This window comes from Vanessa atalanta, chromosome 24, assembly GCF_905147765.1.
Source record: "Vanessa atalanta chromosome 24, ilVanAtal1.2, whole genome shotgun sequence".
Classification (NCBI taxonomy): Eukaryota; Metazoa; Arthropoda; class Insecta; order Lepidoptera; family Nymphalidae; genus Vanessa; species Vanessa atalanta.
This window is the reverse complement of record NC_061894.1, coordinates 1,062,920-1,089,667: the sequence shown is the minus strand read 5'-3', so window position 1 is coordinate 1,089,667 and position 26,748 is coordinate 1,062,920. Positions and strand designations below refer to the sequence as shown.

Genomic DNA, 26,748 nt, shown 5'->3' with positions numbered 1-26,748 from the left:
ATAAGTATTTATTTATATAATTCGCACCTACAAAATTGATACGTACTTTCAGAATAACAGTATTTTCGAAAAACAAAGCTTTCTTTTTTAGAAAGGATTAAAAGCAAACATAAAAAAGGAAAGAATAACAAAGTCTTTGGTTCTGAAAAGAAACGGAGTTAGTAGCACCATTCGGAATACAGGATAAGTATTTTTTTTTAAATATATATAAAAATCAACATTTTAAAATTAAATAAAAAAGAAAATATTTGAAGGATTTGAAACTAGGTTTCGATACGCCTTTCATTATGGGCCAGCGCAGACACTAGACAAGACAGATATCTGACTAACTTGTCTAATCTTACATCTGACAAGACTAAAGTCACATTTTGTCTTTGTCAAACTCATGATCACATCGATTTTAGTGTGACTTCTATAGTAGTTCTTTGAATCTTGGTTAGTAGAAAGTTGCAAATAAGTGCATCAAGCCTTATTATTTGATAGATATTCAGGTCTAAGAAGTCAAGTACTTCGATTTACGTCTTAAGACTGTCTTGTCTAACGTCTGCATTACTTTAAGTTTAGTTTTCACTTAAAACTAATCCAAATATACAATTCATTATAATAAAAACACGATCAAAACTATTCATAGACTTAGATTGTATATATTTTAATTAGAAAATATATAATTATATCTTCGTATATGTTCTCTTAACTATATATCAAAACGGGACGGAGTAAAGTGATTATACAATTATATAACTATATTAATATATCATAAAATATCCACATACTAACTGAATAATTAACATGACACTGACGAAGTTCAAAACATCGTAAATGCCATTATATTTTTAACATTAATAAGATATTTGTTTCTTATTTTAATAGTTGTATTAACCATGTCATAAGATAACTTGGATTATTTAATATTTGAAGTGATGCGAAAGACATCATAATTATATGTCATAGTATTTTTTTAAAGCGATCCCGTAAAATATTAGTATGTGGATATATTCCTTAGCTATTTCATTGCAGGATCCATATGGTAACTATATGTTTCATGACCCGTTTCCACTGACTGCCAAATCTAATCATTATGACAATAAATACAATACAAAAATAGCCATAATTAGAATTAGCAATCAATTATATTTTTTAGGATTGTCAAATCCATAGCAGCCTTAAACCCGTGATTGTGCCATTTACGATTAAGTAACAAAACTGTTTAATATAGACCCTCCTTGTACTTCCCAACCGGCAGTGCCCATTAGACCGTGTTTTTATCCTTAAACCTAATATAACATCAAAATGAAAGGTACTTTAGGAATAAACTTTTTTTAGAATTAACAAAAAAATAATAATAATATTTAATAATATCCCATTTTTTACCTTATCTGTTAAGATTTACTTTTTATTTACACTTATAATGAATAGTCTGTTTATATCATTGCTCAGTGGAATCAATATTTGTATGTTTTTTTATTTTTTATTATAAGTTAAAACACAAAAGAGGTACAAATTTTGTTGACAATCTAAATTGTATTTTTTTTTATTTTACCAATACACGTAATTTTTTTTTTAATATTTAGTTTGCTTATGTTCATGACATACATCTTTATTTAAAAAATTTTTAGTGTGAAAAAATAACTAAATATGACAGACTTTTATTCATTTCGCTGATCCAAAAATTATATACAACCAATTTACATAATAATTACATTATAATCTTATTCTATATTTTACAATAAAATCAAAAGGTTTTAAGTAGATTAATGATAGTGAAAGGAAATCTAATGACATTTTAAGAAACACAATAAGTTTTATTTCTGTAAATGTGTTTGTAATTTAAGAAACAAGCCAAATACATTTGAGCGATCCTAGCGACACCTATCATGATATTATAATATGAAATGAAGTTGAATGGAGCAATCACAATTAAAACTATAATAGATTTTAAATATTAATTATTTCAAATTAAAAATAACCTTCGAGACTTCAAATGGCAGTGCTGGTTTTATCTATGGCCTAAGTTTACATTTTCAACCATTTATAAAAATAAAGTATACGTCGTTAATGTCAAAATGACATTTAAACAACCTAAAGTAAGCCAGAAATTGAAAAAAAATCAAGTAAATAAATTATTATTTGTATATTTTAAAACATTATTCTTTAGGTTATTTAAGTCAAATGACGCTGTATTTGAATTATTTTTGCATAGAGAACAGATTATAAAGTGTCACGGCTTTGTTTGAGATCACATCTTTAACCGTTCAACGCTTTCATCTGTCAAAATCTTTTACAAAAAAACCTTACTTATTATGTATATGTATATAAAAGTAAACAATATAAATCACAAAGTAATTTTGCTACCTAAGCTTACATTAAGAAGAGGCGTCACTTAATTTTTTTTATCTAATGCACGATATCACACGGGTGTCCATTCTGTCATTTGACGATGTCACGATCTAGAACAAAGAAAAATATATTTGTAAAATATTTTTTTTTAACCTTATAATAAACACAAAAAAAAAACAAAAAATTTTTAAGTACTTTATTCCAAAATCTAGTAACCAAGAACCAAGAAAACAACGTTTCAGATATGATTAATGTGAGTCGGAAATAGTTTCACCAAAATGTAAAGTAAAATTTTGATTATATTTTGTTAAATAATTAACCGATTTAATATTTGGAGTATTGGCACACAAGTTATAGTATAAATTATAAATGAGAAAAAAAAAACACCCAAATTTTATCATTTACAGACTTTTTAAATTGTATTATAATATGACAACGAATTGAAAGCACTTATCACATACACAAGCGATATTGAACAATAATACCATTCGAGTTTCAACCATTTATCTCCAATCAATAACCAGTACGTATCGACTATCGAGGTATTAAATATTTTATTTTAACTAAAATCTATGTCAGCTCACTTAAGACGCGTTATATAAGCGCGGAAGCTTGATGGCCGACTTTCACGAGTTACGTAAGTCAAAACTAAATTGCATAACAGCTCCACAGACCTAATGTCCTACTGACGTTCTTACGTCATTTTTTTATTATATTTTTTTTTGGTTTGAAGTTGAATGTTATTAGAAAGTGGGACGTGCGAATTGGCAGTTACCGTGTTCTAGTGTCTATGTGTCGTAATTATGGTGAAACTGCGGTCAATATTATATTGATTTTTTTCTCGATTAGTTTGTTTATTTTATTGATTTTTTTAACGAAATATTTGTACAAAACAATCGCTCATTAAGATTTTTTTTTTTACAAAATTAGTTCAATGTTTTCATGCATCACTTATATATCGCAATAACTTTTGAATTTTATAACGTTTTAAATATTACTTGTAATAATAACATATCTAATTTCATTATTTGATTTTGTTATTTTCTTTATTTAATTAACTAAACCAAAATAATATTCAGCAGCGTGACCAGTTCTCGACTCAGAATCTTATATAATGGTTTTATAACTTATTTATCTTCTTTAATAATTATCAAACCATGAAATTACTGGCATAATTAAAAAAATAAAATAAAAGTAAATAAGACTTTAATAGATTTAACTTAACAGATAAAAAAAATAGTTTTCTATATTCAAATATTCTCAGAGCGAAGTTAAACGTCAGGGAACAGATACACAAAAGGGTATTATTACTTATAGTTGTATATAACATATTAGTGTGTGTGTACATTGAAATTTATTACTCACACAGATACAACATATTTATGTAACTTTTTCCTTAAAACTAAAGCAAGCTTAAATATTTCGTAATCCGTAGTTATAAGTATGTCACTTATGAATGTAATCATGTTAAATCAATTAAATATAACAAAATACTTAACCGGATATGAATCGGAAACGATGTGAAAATGCATTATAAATCAGCTATGTTAATATAAGTAAAAAAATAATAATTATATTATTAATAATTAACATATAACTTTACTAAAATTTATTTCATTGTGTATATAATTTTTTACTTCATGAATACTATTATTTTTCACCAAATAAAAACGGATAGTTTCACTGCTGTTAACAAAATGTAATTATATCATAATCATTCGATAAGATCATCGGTTCTTTAAGAGATTTTACGTTAAAAGTTTTCGACTTAAACAAAAACAATAACACCCGCGTGCATTAGTAATTTGTACATATAATAAAATTGGAGTGTCTGTTTGTAATTTAATTTTTACTAAATGCATATGTATGTATACACAAATGGATGGAAGCGGATGTAATAAGGAGTAACTTGGGCTACTTTTATTTTAGAATTATATATAGAATAAAAATAAAATCACGCTACAATATCCAAATAACGTAATTTCAAACAACGCGCACGAAGTCGCGGGCACAGCTAGTAAACATATAAGTCAAACGTTAAACAAATGTCTGCTATCGCTGGGTAAGTCTCCTCTCAATTGTAAGGACTTAAAGTATCGCGCTACTCTACGGCGTAATACGTACGAATGTATCAACATGAGTCCATTACTTCCGACGTTTGGAGAAACGATGTAGAAAATAATGAATCAAGGTGATGCCCGGATTCGAATCGGCAATGCCACACGGCATTCGTATTTTTGGGTTCCGGTTCGAAGGGTTACTGAGGCAGTAACGAGTAGGCGAGGGACATAACATCTTAATTCCCAAGGTTGATGGCGGATTGTCTATGGACGGTAGAGGCAGTTACCATCAGGTGACCTATTCGCCAGTATTTCTACCAATTTAAATCGTATTTTTAATATAGCAACACTGTTGATATTCTTTATGTCACTAAGTACAATAGCTTTATATAAACATTTTATAAAATATTTACAAATATGAAATCAAAACGTTAGAATCTACAAGTATGACCTGCATCTTCTAAAAACATAATTAAAACCTGGTGCACTATTACCGCACAACAAATAAAATTTGTCAATTGTGATAAACCAAATCTACGTCCGAAAACCAACGATAGAGGGAAGAGTCGACTAGAACAGTTCTCTACACGCTCTATGTGGCATGTCATAAAAATCACAGAGCGAGTTCGTTGAACCTGCATCCAAAAACCGGGATGGGCAATGCACTCTACCGACTACAAACCAAACATACCAAGATAACGTTCATAGTAAAACTCTTAGGTTATCAAATTATTGTTTATGAATGAATATCATTTTAATATTCGTGATGATTTAATTTCAATTGCATTTTAATATTCACTTTTTATATTTAATTATTTTATAATAATATTTTTATGCATCTAACTCAATAGCTTGGGAGATGAGAGTTGATGGTATTTTTTCATCCGTTAGGCTATAGTTATGTACGTAGTTTTAGTTATATGCTATTCTCTATAGTTATGTTTTGATTTGTGAATAATTAATTAATCCCTAATTATTGAACATGAATAGAAAGCGAGTGGATTTATTAATAGTTCAGTGTATGTTAAGCGAAATATTCGCTGACTATTTTTATTTTTAAATATTCGTTTAAATTTTGAATATCGATTTTTTATTAATTTATTGATTAACGAATACAAACATCGAGTAACAGAATGTGGTCAGAAAAAAAAGAAAAATTTCAAAAAGTAAAGTGACAGACTCTTAATGTCACACAGCTAGACTCAGGCCACCTCTTCCTTTCGAGAAGAAGGTTTGGAAATAAAAATAAAAAAAAAAATTAACCAATTAAACATTTTTACATAAGCAAATGTGATCATGCAGAGAAACAATAAAAGTACCTTATCAACAATAAAAGTATTTAAAAAGTTAAGAATAAATCTAAATATGTCTAACTCCGTTGTCATATTTTCATTAACAGTTTGCACAATTGCTTTATTCCTACAGCTTTGAGACGCACGCGCTAACTAGGCGAAGTGAAGACGAAAATAAAACACGCTACTGCTATTTTATATAATACTAGTTCTAACCCCTGGCTTTGCGGCTTAGAGGATAGTCGATAACTATCAAGCATAAAAGCCTCTATCTTTCCTTAGAAATCAAGCTGGCTTCATTCCAAATATCAACAAAATTGGTTCACTGGTTTTGGCCGCGAAAAAACAACAGACAGAGTTCATTTCGCATCTATTATATTAGTAAAGATAACGTTATATAGTTCCACAGACAACTATTTCACCAGTATTAGACTCAATAGGACTACGAGCATTATACTCAGCTCAAACTTGTAGTTCTACTAAGTTGACATAATATTATTGGCCGTTTCCCGCAGCCTGAGCGCTTAGGTCTTTTAAGCTACGCAATGGTTTTTATTGCGGTTTTTATCAATATACAGAGTTATTCAAGAGGATGGGTTATATGTATACATGCATGATATTGTAGAGAGAAGCTAAGATTTTCAACCGAAAAAAATAAAAAGTTTTTCTGTGCTCGTGCGATAGCTAGTAAACTATATAGCTTGATGAGCGAGATAATATTATAAAGGCAATATGAAAAATATATATTATATTTACTTTGAAATTTTTGTAAAATATGTTTTTTTAATTTTATTGGAATTAGTTTTTGTTTTAACATTAAACGCGTTTGTATACATATATTGATACTTATAAAAGTATGCGAGTATTACAATAAAAATCTTTTTAACGTTAATACAAAGAATAAAAAAAAAGTTCGAAATAGAATATACTTAATTAATCCCTTCGCAGTAATTAAAAAAAAAACGTCACAAGTGACGTTTCGGCGTTACATATGTGACGTAACTAATCTCGAATGTGGGTTAAATTAATAAAAAGAACACACTTGGCCACACCCGCGCACGCACACACGCGTATAGTGAAAGTGCTTCGGAAATCAAACATAGTGATTTGTGATTCTGATGCCGTTCGTCAACGCGAGCGGACGTACGCCACACTCGATGTATTTAAATCATGATTTAAATTTTACGGATGTTACCTATTATTTCACTTGTAACAGATAACGAATCAAATGATTTGTTTTTTCACTTTTAATACACTGCAATATAAAGATATTTTATTACACACATTTAATAATAGAAAACATATTTTTTAAAGGCACAAAGAAAAGCTACAATACTTTATAATGAAGTCTTTATAAATTGTGTACCAAGTACAAGCTATCTAATTATATTTTCGTTGCTAGAACAAAAAAAAAACGTCAGTCGATACAGATATTATTATACAAAAATATTAATATAAATTAATTATCTGTGGTCTTAAACTAGTCTCGTTTTTTATCGATATTGTGAAATTAGTTCATCGATGAAACAGCGTGCCATTTGATAACTATTTTTTAATAGAAAAATACAATAATAATTCAGAGGATAAATATTACCTGTGTTAATTAAACGTTGGTTATATATTTGTATAAAATAGGAAACCGTATTTGTATGTATGTATTCAAAGAAGCTAATTCATGTCTATTGGCTTATAGTTTTATTTGAAGAACTAGTTTCATTGCGACGTAAATATCTGTAATTTTTGATTGAAACTTTTTTAAGCCTATTCTGAATGAATAGTCGCGTTCGATTTTTAAATTATTGTATTTATATTTAACATATCATAAACAATTACTTTGTCATTTTTGAATGAATGAATGAATATATTTTTTAATATTGTAATAAAAACAAAACTATCAGTTAAAATTAACTAACCTGTCTCGACATACGTCTCAATAAGTTATCAATATGTTTATTTGTTTGTCTGATAACGGATGTGTGTCATTGTTATCAATGCGTGCCCTAAATAGTATCTAGTCGACATTGTAGATTTTTAACTATAACAGTTAAATCTAACTATTAACTGTCATCAGTTTAAATACATTATAGTATCAATTTGTAACTACGATATTTACATAGGGAATATGGTATTGGGGATAAACAGACGGACATATAATATTTGTAAATCAAATCCGCACTTAGAGAGACATAGTATTACCGATAATATTATTGAAAATCTAAATAATAATTTCAATTAAACCCCTTCACAAAATCTATCAAATTTTGCAACTATAAGATGCATATACAGGTAGTCCAAAAAACTGTTTAAATTGAAACTGCGAGTGACAACACACCTCAAAAACTTTGACAATCTTACTAATTCTAGAACATCGTGATCTAGTATGTCAGCTTAAATATTACCATTGGAAACATCCTGTATAACGATTAATACATAACTGACATTTGTCATCGGACTTTCTCTGCGTCGTATATTCTAGTTCCTATATTGTATTGTGTTAAATATATATTATGTATCTAGTTCTAAACCGTATAAAATAGCAACGACGTAGTTATTTGCCGGTTCTTGATAGTTTGCTTATTCTGAAGTTTTACGTTTAACAATGTAAAATAAAAATAAAGAATTTACATTACGTGTAATTGATTTGATTGGAGTTATTAATTTTAAATATTTATAAGAAAATATTAAACAAATTTTATCAATATGTACCAAAGCAGCCTAAATGAAACCGAAACAAACGCTGTTAAATAACCTAAAACTTGGAAAAAGGTCAATTCAGGAAGAATCTTTGGAGACAAAACACACGTGGCATTATTTCGTCATAGTGTTTTCCTTCACCAAATGTGTTTACAACGTCCATATTATAAATATTCTCGATACCGAAGTTCAATATTATGTCATTCTATACCAATTTTATCCGAAAACAAAATTGAAACAAAGTGCCGTCGAAATAACTTCTTCCCGAAAAGTTTTCGGTACTTTCTAAAGAAGTATTGAAAAACAATATAACCTTACGAATGAAAAATAAATTACTTTGAAGACTTTTACTTTTTGTTTGTTGAAGTTACATGCATCGATTACAGCATAAGTAAAGGCCAATTGTTACAAGGCCTTAAATATATATCTATATATTGCTGTTGGCAGAATTAGCTAAAGTACTCGGTGTTGACTACGCAGGAGATTACAGTGCGTAAATGTGCGCAAGCACATAGGATCTCTTCATTCCTCTCATAATCCATTAGATTACTTGGTGGCAGGACTTTGCTTAAGTCCGTCTGGGTAGGTACCACCCACTCATCAGTAATTCTACCTTCAAACAGCAATACTTAGTATTGTGCATTGGTCTAATTTAAGGTATTCTTATTATTTCTTACAGAGTCAATGTCTATTGGCGGTGGTAACGACTTACCATCAGGTGGCTCATTTGCCCGTCATCCTACATATTACATTAAAAAGGTGGCAATCTAACACAACTGGAGATAGTTTACGTTTCTTCCGAAGCATGGCAGCTTAATTCTGCCAATTATCTAATATTGCAACTAAGAAGTTTTGGCAAGGAAACATTTGATAGATTTTATGCTAGGATCTTCAGATCTGTTGCCTTATAAGCTTAAAAACAAATGTGACGGTTAGTTGCAATACTGTAATGAATGGCTCATCACCAATGCAAGAATTGCAACTCTAATAGAGAATCGAGGATATAAATTTATATAAGACGATCAAGACCCAACTCCGAATATAATAGACTTATAATTGCAGAGTATGTTAAATACTAGATACTTAATTAAAGTAAACTGTACCATTAAAAAGCGTGAACATCCTATAGAAATCCTAATACTTAAAACGAGTGCACCCGGGTACAATTAAGAGTCTAAATATACATTTTAGATCAAAGAACAAATAGTAAAAGATATATATTTTTTTTCTCCAGCTAGGAAAATTTAAATTCTCGACCTTTCTCTAATATAACATGCATGTATTCATATAAACCTTCCTCTTGAAATACTCTATTTATTGATTGAAATCCGTTGCGTAGATTAAAGCGTACAGACGGCGGGAAGCGACTTTATTGTATACTATGTAGAGATAAATAAAGTTTACAGAAATAAAATATTATTTGAAATGCATATATATTGAATAAGCGTAATCTTACTGCATTTTAACGTAAAAATATTCAGGAATTACAAATGACAAATTTAACGAAATATAAGAAAAATATTCATTTACGGCGAATAGTCTTCCACGACGTCGACCACGTGATCAGGTCTTAAGTTAAATGAACTTTAGAGAATAGAAAAGTTTACGAAACAATCCTTCAGGAATCTCGAAAAATGAACGCTTAATTAATATTTCGTAATTAAAATTGTACTGTACATTCTGGCTTCGAAAGGACAAGTGCGTTTCTTTCTAGAATACTTTCAAACTTCTTTATAATTCTGCGATGGTTTCAAAGGACAGTTATTTTCTGGATATAATGACGTCACGATATTCGAAAATTGCCGTAGAATACTTAATACTCGTCATAATGGGCGATTTTTATAAAACATCGACTACGTTATCGAATACGTCGTAGAAAACACTTGAATTATTTCGATGGTTCTACTATCTGTAAATATTTCCGTTCTTTTCGAAACTTGACTCATTTGGGTACACTATCATAAACGACTCATGCGAAAAGATAACATCAATCTTCAACAGTTCCGCCATTAATATTACAGATGATTTTTATCTTCTTCAAAGTTTGAAAGCGATTCTAGCCATGATGCATTTACGGTCAAGCTAATATGTACTGTACTACAAATCTCCTGTACCTTTTGTGACATGTATTGGATTTTAATCTTTTCTCAAATCTAGACAGGTCCATAATGGATGAGTGAAATTGTAACTTCAGACATAAGACAGGTAACATCATAATTGTCAATTACCACACTGGTAATGAAAATAATGTTTAATATTTTTTTGAGGTGTCTATGGACCAGTTTGTAATATTGGAAATATTACATCTAAATATACTTGTATAATATATAATAATGAATGGATATTTAACATTATAAAATTCTCAAGAATTTTTATGTTTGTCCTTTATAGATTACTAGGCTATTGTTCCGATTATGATGAGATTTTGGTGAAGTGTTCTACATAAGACGAATGGCCCAAAAAACCAAGAATTTTCCTTTGTACCTTATGTTCAGTCTTTAATATATACGTTTTATGTAGTTTAGTATGGTTCAACATGTGCGAAGTCGAGACGGTTAGCTAATATTTTATGATATTAAAATTTCAAAAGATCCTTTGCAAATATTTTTACGAAATCACTGTGATATATATTTTTATGACTTATCCTCATATTTATTTGTGTCTATTTGATTTTGCCTAAAATATATATTTAACTCGACATGGGTATTTTTATCACAGCCCACAAAAGAGTTCCCACGGTACATATTATGACTACGGTAAATAAAATAATACAGGAGATTATATAGATGAAAAGTTTTGTTTTTAAGCTGAGAATTTCGAAACCGCAATAATTTTTACGGATTCGCGTGCTTGCGAAAAGTTTAAATGAAAAAAAAAAAAAAAACATTTGCAACGGTCGGTACGGAAAACAGTGTCACGTTGTAAACGTCGAGATTCGTATCAACGTGACAATAACCACGTGGTAACTTAGGAAGTGAAATGGGGGGGAGGCCTAAGTTTCATTTAGTCCGAAATGATTACAGGTTCAACCAAATTTAGAGGTAAAATATTGCCCTTATATAAAAATGTCTACATTTTTATATATATAATTAGCGAATCAATTGTGACATTTTATGGAGGGTATCATTAGGTAATCACCGAGAACATTCGCGTGTAAATAAAAATAGATCAATTCATATCATAAAACCAATGTTAAAAAGGCTTAACATATCGAATATTCGTAGGAACAGTAGACCTGTGACAATACAAGAGTACACACAGGTTCATAGTTGTAACACTAAAATAACATTAATTGATGTTATGTTAATTTCTGAGATGTTATATAAACTATGATATATAGTTGATAAAAAAGCGTGTAGTTAACATACATTGATTTCTATGGAGGATAAATAATAATAATTCAATCATATTTAATTACTTATGTCGACCTTCGTAAAGGAGTAGCTAGTCTTGTCGGTTCTTAAGGACTAAGTAAGTAAGTCTTGTCGGTTATTCTTGGTCGAATCTACATTCTGAACCGGTGCTTTAAATTTAATTTTATATTGTCAAAGCAACGACCACGTGATCTAATGTAATCCAGTTGGAATTACACCGGCTCACTCGGCCTTTAAAACGTAAGCAATACAATGTATCTATCGGTAGAGTAATTGATGGTGGGTGGTACTCACTCTGGTGGAAATTGGTATTTTGTTAACTGCAACATATACTATGATATGATGTCATTCGATATTGTTAATAGTACAAAGATTATGTAAAACGCATTCATTCATAATGTTTTATTTTGTCGTTGAATCATTTGATAAGCTTCACAGGAAGACGATATTACTAACATTAAAATTTATCTTAAATTATTCCAATTTAGATTTAATTGATCATTATTAATATAAATTAAACATTATTATTTTTAAATTAGATGTGATATACTTTTAATAGAAGTAAGAGATGAGAAACTCAATAGTCCAATAACATCGTGAAATTCTTAAATCAAAAAGCTATTCCATTAGAACTCGAAACCAGCAAAAGTGATCGTGATATGTCAGAAATTCGTCATTGAGTATATTTAAATAAATTAAAGAATACACGCACCATTATAGCACTTTTAGTCACTTTAAGTAGGTTTCCAATATTACTCGATTGAGTATAAAGAATACTAGCTTATATTGTCTTGGGTTGAAATCTCAGGTTGGGTCTAGCAACCTAATATCTATCCGGACGTGTAAGACTGCCTTCACGTCTGATAATAAGAGTGAGAAAAGAGAGTGCACCTTCGCACTTACGCATTGTAAAATCTGCGCAGTAGCTAGATTAATAGCCCGTAACTATTATTAACAATGGCCCGAGTTTCGTATATTAAGCAAATATTCAAGTACCAAGTCTTTTATAAACACTTATAAAGTAAAGCAAGAATTAAGCGAGCGGTTTAATCCGCGTTAAACGTTCTCGGCCCCCGTGTGTCGCATCGTACTGTTATATATGTACTTTATCAACAAATGGGCTATAAATCGATAAAAGATTTTTTTCGATTTTTCGATAGAAATTTGGTTTGAGTTTAACGCGTTCAAACAAACATACTCTACAGTTTATATATAATATTACAGATAATGCAAGTAATAGTCTAGTGTTTGAAACTGACCTAGTATCTGCACCAAATAACCAGGACTTACTCCAAATCTAAACTAGATTTGACAAGCTACCGGTTTATAACAAATTAAATTAGTTCAGTAGCATTTGTTTGTCAAATTACGCTATTAACTCACATATTTCGTATTTCAACGGTATAATCAATTAATTTTATTAAATTGTTTATATATTTGCTGGGTGTTGTGGTGGGGCTTTGTGCAGGCCTGTCTGGGTGTACCAACCACTCATCATATTCTATCGCTAAATAGCAATGTTTATTATTGTTGTGTTTTGAAGGGTTATTGAGCCAGTGTAACTAAAGGTACAAAGGACATATCATTTGCGATATAAGGAATGGTTAAAATTTCTTACAGCGAAAATGCCTATGGATCGTGATGACCACTTACTATAAAGTGGCCCATTTGTGATATACACGAAAGGTACGTAGTTCAGCTAACGTCGAAATTTATAGTAAATATGTTTAATTTTTATGGTTTTTTTATTTCGTTTCACATTGAACCAAACCGATTAAAAGCATAATGACAGATTATTTATCGGAATTTAATAATTATACTCAATTTAGTATCCGAAGTATTTTAGTATTCCTTTAAATTAGCAAAATCAGCCGCGATTGTAAGCCATCTGAACTAAAACTAATATCACCACTGCTAGCATTCTTGCATTCCACGCAGTCATGATTTGTATGACCGCGTGGAACATAACATCTTAGTTCCCAAGGCTGTTGGCGCATTGGCTATCTAAGGAATGGGTAATATTTCTTACAGTACCAATGTTTATAGGCAGTGGATGGTTAGCATCAGGTGGTAAATTTGCCGACCGACATTATGAAAAAAACGAGCTGCTTCTGTTTATTTCTTAACAGAAAACTATAACCTTTCACTGGTTCAACCCAAGAACTGAAGATTTCTAGCGCAACGTCAATATTGTCGTGAATGCATTACACTTTTTAACCGCAGTGTCGATTATTAAACCATCGTGCCAGATGCTATTGTACGGTCATTGAACTTTATAATTTGTAACGTCAACAGAAAGATGCATTCAAAAATTGATCATTACAAGGAGTTACGTTATTTTTAACATTGAAATAAAAGTAAATATTATCATCTTATACGTATATAAATACTGATGTTGATATAAGTGTTATAATGAATAGGCTTCGAGAATGACTGCCAAATTACCATGATTGGCACATTAATATTTTTCTACAGCAGAATTGCATTGGCCAACCATTGGCTTCTTTATATTTAACTAGATTGGTAGTCGTGGAGGTGCTCGGTATAAAAAAGTGGGCTATGCACTTCTTGAGGATCAAGATTATTTTATACCAATTTTTTGGCGTATATTATATAAGCATAAATTGATATAGGTTTAATATTGTATAGTGATAATTCAAAAGTGTATAACAGGATAATTTTGATTTAGATTTTTTATTCACAGAATATAAGTAGTTGGTACTCATTTTTTTTAGGCTTTATAATTTAATGTATTTGCCTTAATTTAGGTGCGTATATGCTGCTCAGCTCTCCCCTCTTAAAATTCATAAACTTATATCCCTTTTGCTAGTTACAAGAAAAGCTAACAAGGTTTTAAAGAGTATTTGATAGTTTCTACTACACCAAAATTTGGTATAGAGAAATGCATTTCAAAATAGCGTCATCAAGAATATACGATATATTAAATGAATTACATTTATTGTTTATACAGCAAAATTATACAATAACAATAATAATAAAAAAACTAGAGCACGTAAATTCTAGATTATAGTATGTAATTATTTAAATTGTAATCAAACATTAATGTATGAAACTATATATGTATATATATTTGATTGACCGCGATGTTATTTTTCATAGATATTCGAAACTGCATTGGAATGAAGAAATGTGACCAGCATTCTTTCCAACATTCCACCTCGGGGTCAATTCGACTAGCAATTTGTCACCATCGTAATGCAATCGAAATTTGATCGGTATCGAATATTTCTCGGATCGGAATAGAGTCGGAAACTTTTTGTAGCGGTTATGAATTTGTAAATTTATTTGATCAATAAAAAATTTAAATAGATTGGCGTATGTTTTATTATTCATTGTAAATCTTGGTGCTAATCTGACTGGGTAGGTACCAGGTAATACTTCTGGTTACTTGGTAAATCATTGTTACAACAACAGACACGTAGCAATATACTCAAATTTACTGGTGAATACTTCTTACAGTGCCATTTCGATGGGTGGTAGTGACACATTCTCCCGTCTTAATATAACCAATAAAAGGCGCTTCTGATCTTTTGCTTTTGTATGACTATTGTAAAACTATTAATTTGAATTTACTATTTGAAGAGGCGTTTTATATTGTATTGATCCTTCATTATTATATGTCTATTTAACACTCATATTTATATTTTCCTTCTTATCTCATTGTAACATTGTCTATGACTAGAAAATATACTCTTAGCGTTTTTGACGTCAAAAATTGGACAGCGGTTTTTTTCTTTTTTTTTTTATATCTTATGGCAAAGACGGCAGTGCGTCAATTCAAAAAAATCAAAAAGAAATATTTTTATAGCATTATTTTTTAAACTACTTATTTTTTAAATAAAATACCAAACAACAAATTATTTTTTTAATAAAATAAATGGACCAAAACCAAGTCACTAGACGAACAGCTAATGGTTTATGGGCTGTACATATGCAAAATTTGGTATTACAATTAAACATTTGACTAGGCTATACCATACGTGCTAAAACGCCTTGCAATACGTAAAGACCGGTGTAGCTAATAGTGTATTAACCAGTAACAGACGCAAGGGACGTATCATAGATCCTTGATTGGCGGCTCATTCACGATATACTAATTGATTAATATTGGTTACACTGTCAGTGTATATGGGCGAAGACCTCTTACAATTACATGGTACCATTTGCTACCAGTACAATATACGTGATGAGTAGCACAAAGACCTACCAACAAGTGAAAAAAATACAGTTAATCAAGCGATTATGATTTTTTTTTTTCTAAATTTATTTATTCAAATAAGATTGGTCTATTTAAAGGACGAAAAGATTAAAATAAAAACTAGGACGAGTGAAATGAAGGGTGTATATTAATATTACACAATAGAGTTTCTCTTGCGATTTCCCCGCGACCGCCGAACTTTCCAACGCGCTCCTGGCGTCATGCGGTAAGGAGCCAAAAGATCGCCGAAATTTGCTATTATTTTATTTTTTTGAAGGTTTAATTTTTTTCAAATACTTTTTGATGATATTCTGTAATCAAATTTCTGTGGGCGAATTACGTGCAACGTTGCTGTATGTAACGTTTGAGTGAAACGTTTCTGACGAAAACACTTATTTTATACGGATGGTTTATTGATATTGAAAACATGCAATATTGTATGTGTTTGAGAGTTTCACGTGATACGTTTTCACTACATAAGAATAAAAAATTAGTTGAAGTGAATAGTAATAGCAATAGAGACTTAAAGGCATAATAAGAATTACACTTTTATTTGTTTTTTTTTTTTTTTTTAATAAATAATTACTGCTACTTATGAGGTTTTTTTGTAAAGCCTAACTAAAATAACATCTAAACCAATAAGCAATGAGTTTTACTCATACCGGGAGATGCAGCGTGTTTCAGAGGTTTTAGTATATAATATAATTATTTAAGTAGCTGCGAGAGTTCCACTACCAACTTTAAATTTGTTCTGTTCTTGTAATAACGAAACTATTTACTTTTCTGTTATATATTTTATATAACTCATTCCTCTCTATTATATATTATACAATATTTTTATTATAAGCCGAACTATTTCTTGATACACCTAAGAATAACTATTGGACCGTGGCCTAACGAGTACATTTTTTTTTTAATTTAATATAAAACAATAACACGACCACGTGACAACTTGTCCGTTCTTGCGTGTTAAGGCGATCGTTTGACACACATACTTGGTTATTGCGAAACTGCGCGCGCGCAACTCATACTGTACCTGCGAACACTTACGACGCATTACAAAATATATAATGTTGATAATGGACGATAGTTCTTTTATATCCGATGGTCTGGATGACTTTTACGACGTATTAATTATAATCGTTTAATATTATGTAGTGTAAGGTTGTAGTATAAGAATAATTATTATAGGTATTATAGTTAAAACTGTTTTATGATATAAGTACTATTAATATTATAAACGTATATTTCTGTATAACAAAATTAGCCTAATGAATGACAGCTATATAACTTTTTTCCGTAACAAACTTTTAATGCATTCCCATAAGAGTTTTTCAAATTTAATAAAAAAATAGTTTTTTTTTATACTATAGTTATTGAATTAAATCTCTTAAGCCTCCCGCATAACACCTTCCAAAAACACAAAAGGCATATAAACGAAAAAAAAAGTGAAAGTGTGCACACCCACACACAGACGTGTGTGATTCATCTCTGTCCTTGTGGGAATAGTAAGGGTCTGAGCAAACTAGTCGACTTTAAACTACTTTAAAGAGTTCTAAAATTATTGCATTGATTTAATGTAATTTCCTGAACTTTTTATAAAGCAAACACACAAAAACGACAAGCACATATAGAAATTTTAAAAATAAATACAAATAATTTAAAGATGAATCTTGTTAGAATTTTTAAATTTAAAATAAGAACGAGTTCCTTTTTTTATTTCAATAATGTTTCTATAAAATTGATAATACAAAAATGTCGATGCTTCCAGCATGTCTCGTTTTTGATGTAAATATTGTTATCATTTTAATAGTTTCGAGTTTTATGTTAACGGTTTTGATTTTGTTTAAATATGGAACATATTTGAATTTTTATTGACGATTTTCTAGTTTTTGTCTCCATTAAAATCTATCGATAACCGGTTACTTTCTCCTTTAGGGACCACGCATATATTAAACAGGGTTTCGATAAGTAATTGAATTATACTAATGTATATGGATCATTTTATAAAAAGTTTTATTTAAATATTTATTTATTTTTTAAATTTATAATCTGGATTTTATATTCTATAAATATTTAAAAAAAAGAGGACATATGGCGTTTTATTTGAATTCTGTTTAAAACGTTATTGAAATAAGTAATTCAAATTTCGAAATGCAAAAAAGGACGAGATATACCCGTAAAAACCTAATGTTATTGTTCCGTAAGCAAACGTGAAATAGTTAAAATCAACAATTCAATCGAAAGGCTGTAAGTAGGACATGAGGCGAAATTTCGATGCGCGTTAAGCAAAAAAGTACCTTAAGTCACACAATATAGAGCTGATTATCAAACGGTGTGCGTATAAGCGAAAATGAAAGTTATGAACCACGTTTTGCACAAACGAATTTGAATACCGAGTTCTCAATTCCGTTCGCGTTCTTTTTTTAAATATTGGCGTAGGTCCGTTTTCGTGTTGTTAGGTTCTTTATTTGTTGCGTTTCATATAAAAAATTGTTTTAAAAAAGGTTTTATATCAATAACATTTGCATTTTGAATTAAAACTTTTAAGTTGTAAAATATAGGTTTGTTTATATGAATAGCATCATTTCCATTCTCATTTTCTTAAATGTATGAAATGACTGTTGAGCATAAATTAAATCCTCGGACTAGTACTGACAACCTACGATGTATAGATATTTAATGAACAGTTTGACCTAGAGTCTTCTGTGGCTGTCTTTCATAAAGAAAAAAAAAACATAACAAAGTATCACACGCTCAGAAAACATAATAGCGATAATTTAAAAAAAGTTACACAAAAACGTAACTATAAACAAAGCGCTGAATAAGTGTCTGGCTGAAATCGCTTAAATTAAACTACAAATAATTATTAATAAACACTAATTTTATTAGCTGTGTTATCATTAAGAGTAAAGGTCGTGTCATAGCCTTGCTAAAATATCTATTTCCGATGCGAACAAATCCTTATCAAAATCAGTACATTTAAATAATTTAGGAAGTGGTACTACCTACATTATAGGTCAGAGTTTAGTAATAGAGGTGTACTGAAAATGTCCGACTAATATATACTGTAGAATTTAATAAAACTAAATGTTTTTAATCCAACAAAAACACTTGAATCTTTGGGGGTATTCTGTTCCAACCATTACAGGAAAAAAAACATTTGACAGCAAATTGACGCGATATTATTGGTCGAGAGCTTGAACAATCTATGATATTTGATAACTATGAATTTGCGAAAAAATTACGTTTTGAACGTTGACGAAACTATTATCATAAAATTTTGGAAGTAAATTAAAGAGGAAATAAGAAGTTAAGTGTAATAGTGTTGTATTATAAATAAAGATATATTAATCATAAACTCTTAGTAGTGCACAATATAGCTGAGTTATTAGCAAATCGCATGAAATACGTAAATCTAAAGTTTGTTTATCTTTTTTCCTACTTCCATTGGAATAGGCTTTCAGGTCTTTCATCTTTGTAGCCGTTTGACGTATTTTTTTATATCTACTCCAGTTTGCTTCTTTGAACATGCTAATACCTGAATCTATAAAATCGATTTCGAAATATGCATTTTATAGCCCCTTTATTGATAATGTTTATAGCCCATATAAACACCAAACTACAAATCACTGGGAGTGAATAATAAGTGAAATAGCACAAAAGACATGATAAGATTAAAACTATATCATATAACAACATAATATAATTCATCCAGTTATTCTAGAGATCGCCAAACAAAAATCTAAATAAAGTATCTAAGTAAGTAATCTAGTACAATGTATATTGTATAAACATTCCAAATATAGTTTTCTAAACATTTTGTAATTTCTATAATAAAACTGTGTGATTTGATGAAAGTCAAAAGTTTTCTCAACATTAAAAAAAAAAGTTAAAGTATTGTATTGTTAAGTTCAATTCTTATTCAAGTTGGAGATTTGGCTCTACCTGTAAATTATGTTCGGGAAGTGGTTATAAGTTATACACATTATATCATTGATGACTAAAAGGGAAAGATCAGTGTTGAACTCAACACTCCCTAAACATTTACAAGTATGGTTCCAGCGACACTTACTCATAATCCTATGGGATGGCACTGATACGATACTTCACGAAAATAAAGGCAGGATCAACAACTACGTGCTTTTCTAGAGGGCGTTAATAAACCCCCGTGTAGCTACTGAGAGTATTTCGAAAGGAAAACCCGATAACTTTTTATCGACCCATTACGAAGTTTGACGCCAAGAGAACTCGAGATCTAAAGCCATTTTAGGCTAGCCACAAATATAATGACACAATAGGATGTCAACTTTGAATGACTGACAAAAGTAGTGTTGTAGAGGTAGGTTTGATTATTTCTGTAAGCGTGAAATTTGACAGATGGTTTTGACAGGCCAGTAAAATCCTGAGATCCACTCCATACACCAAGATGACACGATTACATAAATAAACCTAACCTAATTTATATCTTTGACTAAAAGGACTGATAGATTCTGTCATAATTAGTTTTAACTGGAAATATTTCCGACTGTAACCAACTCTGAAAGAATTATTAAAAACTATCGCGAAAATTGACGTTGTTAATGACATTGTATGAAACATATCCAACAATGCCAAGACGGTAGCAATAACTATATACAAATTGTAATATTATTATTAATCGGAAATGGATTTATCCCCTTATATGTAACAAAAAGACAAACATACATGTATAAGTAAATCACTGATTTAAAATCAAACGCTTCACATTTTCAAATAAACGTGACCTAACGCACGCTGTCATTGTTTACTTTCACAATAAGACTCTATCGCAATGGGATAAAGTCCAAAATTGAAAAAGAAAAATCTTTAAATTTTATACAGATTAATTCATGTAAGTCACGTCTCTATTACGATGTAATAAGGTCGAATATTGCTTTAATAAATTAATCTAAAAATGCATCATATATTATTTTGTAGTTTTGGTTTATCACAAAGGAATAAAATTGAAAATAGAATAATGAAATTTATTTTCAAATTGTAGACAATTGCGTTTATTGTATCTTAACACAATGGAATAAAGTTCAAATTTAAATGACAATGTTTACATAAATTTGTAAAATTGTTGGTCTCTATTACAAAGACATAAGGCTTAATTTGACATTAAACATATAATAATTTCGTTAATTGGGTAAATTTGACATGCCCATGAGGTCAAGAGATGAAAGAAATTTTTAACCGACTTTCCTTAAAAGTTTGTAATGTTTTGGTAAGACATTATCATTTATGTATTTAGTATATAATTATTATTTTTTCTTAAAATATAATGATTAATTTAATTAAAGGTGTTATATAATTAGAACGCTTTTAGAAAATGAGTAATTATACAAAGTTGTGTAACACACGTGACCTACACATGTGACCGAGCAGATAAACAAAAGGAATGAAAATATAACATAATGAGTAAGAAAAACTAGTTTATACTTGCAACTAGTTTCCGCTCGAGCCTTCGTCCATAAAGGGGGAGGGGTCGGTCACTATGGTATTTTCTATGTGTGTATGCAAAATTTTACCATGATTGGCTGTATGGTTAAGATGTTAAAGCGTAACAAACAAACGAATATAGACTAACTCTCGCATTTATAATATTATTGAAAATGAACTTTGATTGGCTCATTATTTTTCTAGTTTTACAAATTTCATATTAGACTAGATCGAGATTTTCATCGGGATGTCACGGTAGCATTCGGGAGGACTTCAGGTACCCGTGAAAAAGTTTGAGAATTTCCGGTCAAAAATAATGACAATGGTATTGTAATTCATTAGGGAAACGTTGATTGAATAATTGCTATCAACCAACGCGGTCATAATTCGAACAGGAGCTATTTTTAAATTTTGACATCCATGACATCTAGATTTGTGACAGATATATTTATAATTTACCAAGCAAAGGCCTGTAAACATAAGGTCGATTTTTTTTTAAATAATGGTCATCCTACACGTGACATAAAGAGAGAGAAAGTGATGTGATGTATACATGATATTAATCATGCCACGACTAGCACGTTTAGTATGGATATAGAGGACTGGAGGGGGAAGCCCGGAAGAAAAGATTGACTGTGTGAGATGACGAAAAATTAAGACGTAGATAAGAAATAAGAAGTAAAGATGCTGAGACCTGTGCTTGTGAATGGAACAAAGCAAGCGAATGATATAATGAATGAGTCTTAATAGCCCACGAAAAATCCAGCTACTTTTTTAATTCGAGCTTATTTCGTCCAATTCAAATATCCTGCTGCAAACAGCAATACTTAGTATGAATGTACAATATTGGAGGCATAACGTATTAGTTTCCAGATTTGGTAGTGCATTGGCAATACAACGAAATAAATCAACTAAATCTAATATTAAAACTTCCTCAAAATCAATACACCAGCTATAAATATGATAAAATTATTAAAAAAAATCTTAAGTCTTTTTTTTTATTCCTGTCACGAATTGGTAACAGGTGATTCTATCGAACAATTTCTTTAATTGATTTGACAGGTCTAAATGACTTGCTAATCTCTTCATATTCAAACGTAAGAAAGAGATGGAAATATAAGTTTGTGTTAAGCAAATTTGTGAGATCAGAGTAATGATAGTCTTCAATTCTCCTTAGTAATTTAAATTACTTTTCTTTTAACAAGTTTCATTGTAAGTTAGACGCAGTTCTTTATCTAATTTCGAAAGACTTTTATTTATCGTCGTTTGAATATTGCAAATAATATACAAGACAATATACCTCTTTAGATAAAGATGTTCTATATGTAGAAATGTATATATTTTACTTTATTATTATTAACTTAAACATCGAATAATAGGTAGGTATTATAATATGTATGATTTGTCAAATAAATAAAATTAATCCCTAATTTTCTGTACTAATGTTATAAATGCGAAAGTAACTCTGTCTGTCTGTCTGTTGCTCTTTCAGGGCCAAACCATTGAACCGGATTTGACCAATTTTGGTACGAAGCAAACTTGAGCACCAAGGAAGGACATGGTCTGTATATATCGCGGGCAACAACTGGTCTATCATAAGTTTATGCATCTTAAGAATGTTATCGCGAACACACTTTCGGAAAGCACTGGTGGTACGGATCGACGTTTATTTTTGTACATGTATAGTCTAATCTATATGGACTTAATCGTCAGATATATCTTTGTGTCCTGGAAAATCTGCAACTAAAATATTCCGTTGTTGGGTACTAGCTGCGCCTGATTTGAATTTTATGTTTAAGTTTTTAGTTCTAGAACTATATGACAACAAAGATTCCATATAGCTGATAGATGGACGTCAAATTGTAATAGTGTTCTCCCATTGCTCGAAATTTGAATGTAAAAATTATTGAAAATTATGATGATTCGAACTTTTTTTTTTTGGTCTACCCTTATTTTAAACTCAAGTGACTCGCCCCGGCTTCGCACGGTTCCAATTTAATATGTATGTATCTATATAATTATAACATTCCGATATAATATAGCTTTCTACCAGTGATTTTTTTTAATTGGATCATTAGTTCCGGAGGTACATGCAAACAGACAGACTTGACCTCATTATAATATTAGTATACATATCAATATAGTTAATAAACAAAAAGTCTCTTGTCGAAAATTGGTTGAGAAAAAGAAAAAAAAGTACTTAACTGTTGTCTTTGACAACATATAGAATAAAAAAGCGTCAGTTGATTTTATCGTAATAAAATATTCGTTATAAATCCTTTTAATCTTTTGACTTCGTTTCAAACTTCTAAAAATAAACATACATTACACTGAATTAGAACTGTGTCGAATTATGCTTTAAACAAATTCAAATCAATTACTTAACATTACACATTCAATATAAGAACTATGTCAAAATAAATTTATACAAAGTGTATATTATATTGTAGTATTATGCTGTTGAGTTCACTTGGAAAGGTAATATGACATAATTTTGTGATCGGAAGAAAATTTAGGTCAAATTTTTGCTTGTAATTGTGATTAACTTGTAAACGCAAGTTGTTTAATCGATTTTAACATTTATCTCAACTATGACATAACGCTTTTTTTATTTAAAATAGTAAGATTTAAGAGTACATTATATCAATTGTATGAGTGAGTCTTAACAATAGGAAAATCTTCGATCAGAGCAGCGTTGTTCTGATTTTTGACTTCATTTAATAAAAGTTTATTAATAATACAGAATTGTCCATATAAACCAATGGATAAAGTGTTGTTGTGTTAAATTTATTAATACTTTATAATATCCATGGAAAAAGGAATAGTAATGATACTCCTTTTCATTTGAAACGGTAAATAAATGATGCAATTACGTAGAATATTATTATTGTATGATATTATTAAGAATTCATTAATAATGATACAACTGTTTAATTATAATGATACTTAGGAAGTTTAAATTAGGCGTGTTTTAATGATAATTTTAAGGTTTTTTCGCCTTTTTTATTTATTAAATTTATTGATGAAATATTATTTGTTTTGTTTAGATAAAAATCAAATTAAAAGGTAATAAAACAACTTAGAATTTATTATTATAAAATATATAACAACCCGATATTATATTCACTTATTTACAATTAACATATAATATACTTAAAACTAAATACGAAATAAATAAACTATATTTGGAACTCGTAATGGTAACATGTATCACAAACCGAGAGTGTCAAACGTTGCCGTCACTTAACTTAATTTTTCGCACAAACAAAACACGCCGACAAACACTCACCTACGGTCAGAGCGTGTGATCCGACGAGTGAGGAGCTCCTAGCTGCAACATCGACCGGCATAGTTCAGTGATCTCTGGATGATTCAAGTTGATCAGGTGAACGTACATCTGCTTGTGAAGGCTCAACTCCCCCGTGACCGCCTCCAGCCTCTTTAGTAATGCCTCTTTCTCACGGAGTAACGTTTTTACCTTTTCCTCGACTTCCCTAGAACGTACTTTTGCTTTTTCGCGTGATTTACGTACGGCTATGTTGTTACGCTCCCTCCTCCTTCGGTACTCGTCCGTACCTTTGTCTATCACTTTGCCGGACGATCGTCTCGACGGGGGCTGCTTGTGTTTTAACAGAGGCGGGAGCAAAGGAGCTCCCAATGGAGGCAGTGGTGTGAAACCACCTCCATAAGGGCCACTCACTCCAACTGGCGGCTGTGCGTTGTACTGGCCTGTGTATTGCGCACATGTCACTGCTCGCCTGAAATCATGCGGTTCAGGGGGTTCCTCCTTTATCGGAGGCGCTTGTTCGTGAGAGTTAGCAGGCACCGGGTTCGCGTACGATGCCCCAGAGTGGACGGGTTGGGGCATATACGCAAGGGTCGTTCGCGCGAACGGCCTCTGCTGTGGCGACCGTCCTCCGGGGAGTATTTCCTGGAAGAGAGCCATGGTCTCCTCCCCTCGGAACTGGTCCTCGATGAGGTGTTGTAAATCCAAGCTGATCTCCTGTCCATTGAGCTCGTCCAAGTCCGGGGGTGGGAAAGGTGTCCTTTTATCCTCTGCCGCCTTTTTTAGGTCTGGCTGCGGCGGCGGTGGCGGTGCCGCGGCTGCGTCGTACATCTGGGGGGATTCCATGCCGCCGGGGCCGATAGGCCCAGCGGTCGCACTGCGAGTCTCCACTTCAGGGCACTGAGGTTCACTAGGGCACATGCACCGTCGGGGGCTGCACTCGCGAGGAGCGGTACGTGCGTTCGCTCCGGCGGTCGGGCGCGGACTGGCGGAGCGCGCGCGCAAGCCGCTCCGGAAGGAAGCTGAAGCTGAAAGTCGACAAGTAAAAGTTTTAAGGCTCGCGCAGAATGGCGCCCGCGGCGATGTTACAGCGCTCGATCGCTTCGCGTCATTATTTTTTATATTCTATTTTTAAACTTTGCAGCGCTAATCCAAATACCAATTTGTCAAAGCCTAAATTAATATATTGTGAGATATAATAAATAATTACTTTTACACGTTTTATAATAGCGTATTGTATTAAATATTTTTTTCTCCACATATATTTGAAAATAATAACTTATAACCAAAAATTAAGTATTTTATTAATTTAATTATTATTAGCATATCTTGGAATTTATATTATCAATTTTTTTATTATATTTAATAATCAAGATTTATGTTTAGAAGCTTGTAAAAAAATATTTTTAATTATATAAAATCTGTTGTAAGAACTTTGTTGTACCTTTATTCAATTGCACAAGTGACACTAAAAAAAAAAGAATAAAAAACTCAATTATCGTCCATTAAAACAAGTCCTAGTGTCAACACAATATCGATAAGCTATCAGTATGAACGATATCTCGATTCCTATCATCACGGAGTAAGCTATCGCAACATCGATAAGTTGATTACACGCATCGAGATGTAGCACGACCCTACGTGGACTATCGTAGGGATGGATTGCGTTTCGTTTTATGTAATATTTATTTTTAATACGAAAAGACTTTTAAGAGATTACATAATTTCGCAACTCAAAAAGTCGTATTGTATTTTGTTTTTTCTCTAACAAATTATGTATTTGTATTATTATAGATTTAGCGAATTAAAGTATTTTTTAAATAGTAATTAAAAAGTTAGTATTAATTTTTGGAATTATTATTATTAAATAATTTTATTACGAAAAGTTTTGTAAATAGAAAAAAATATGCTTTCACTTTAATTTAATATAATGTTTACGTTGTATTTAACTCCACTAATATAACAAGCTGTATATTTAAATAGTTCCTTTTTGATATCGTCCATCCCCTGAAATATTTTGAGA

The 26,748-nt window shown here is 30.7% G+C and overlaps 1 protein-coding gene across 2 annotated transcripts; it reads right to left on the bottom strand.

The window, feature by feature from the left end:
* On the bottom strand, positions 1 to 26,245 carry LOC125073574 (CCAAT/enhancer-binding protein-like). 2 transcript variants are annotated; one of them, XM_047684444.1, is made up of 3 exons: positions 26,170 to 26,245; positions 24,729 to 25,753; positions 1 to 2,447 (listed from the first exon to the last, which is right to left on the bottom strand). In XM_047684444.1, the coding sequence occupies exon 2, from the start codon at positions 25,644 to 25,646 to the stop codon at positions 24,735 to 24,737; it is 912 nt and encodes a 303-aa protein (XP_047540400.1). In that variant the 5' UTR covers positions 25,647 to 25,753; positions 26,170 to 26,245; the 3' UTR covers positions 1 to 2,447; positions 24,729 to 24,734. The 2 variants fall into 2 exon arrangements, with proteins under 2 accessions (XP_047540400.1, XP_047540399.1); XM_047684443.1 differs by lacking the exon at positions 26,170 to 26,245 and having other exon boundaries at positions 24,729 to 25,890.
* Positions 26,246 to 26,748: the final 503 nt, after the last annotated feature.

What these genes read in the sequence shown, in the direction of transcription:
- LOC125073574 (XM_047684444.1), bottom strand. Translation starts at nt 25,646, where the DNA reads ATGTGCCCTAGTGAACCTCAGTGCCCTGAAGTGGAGACTCGCAGTGCG.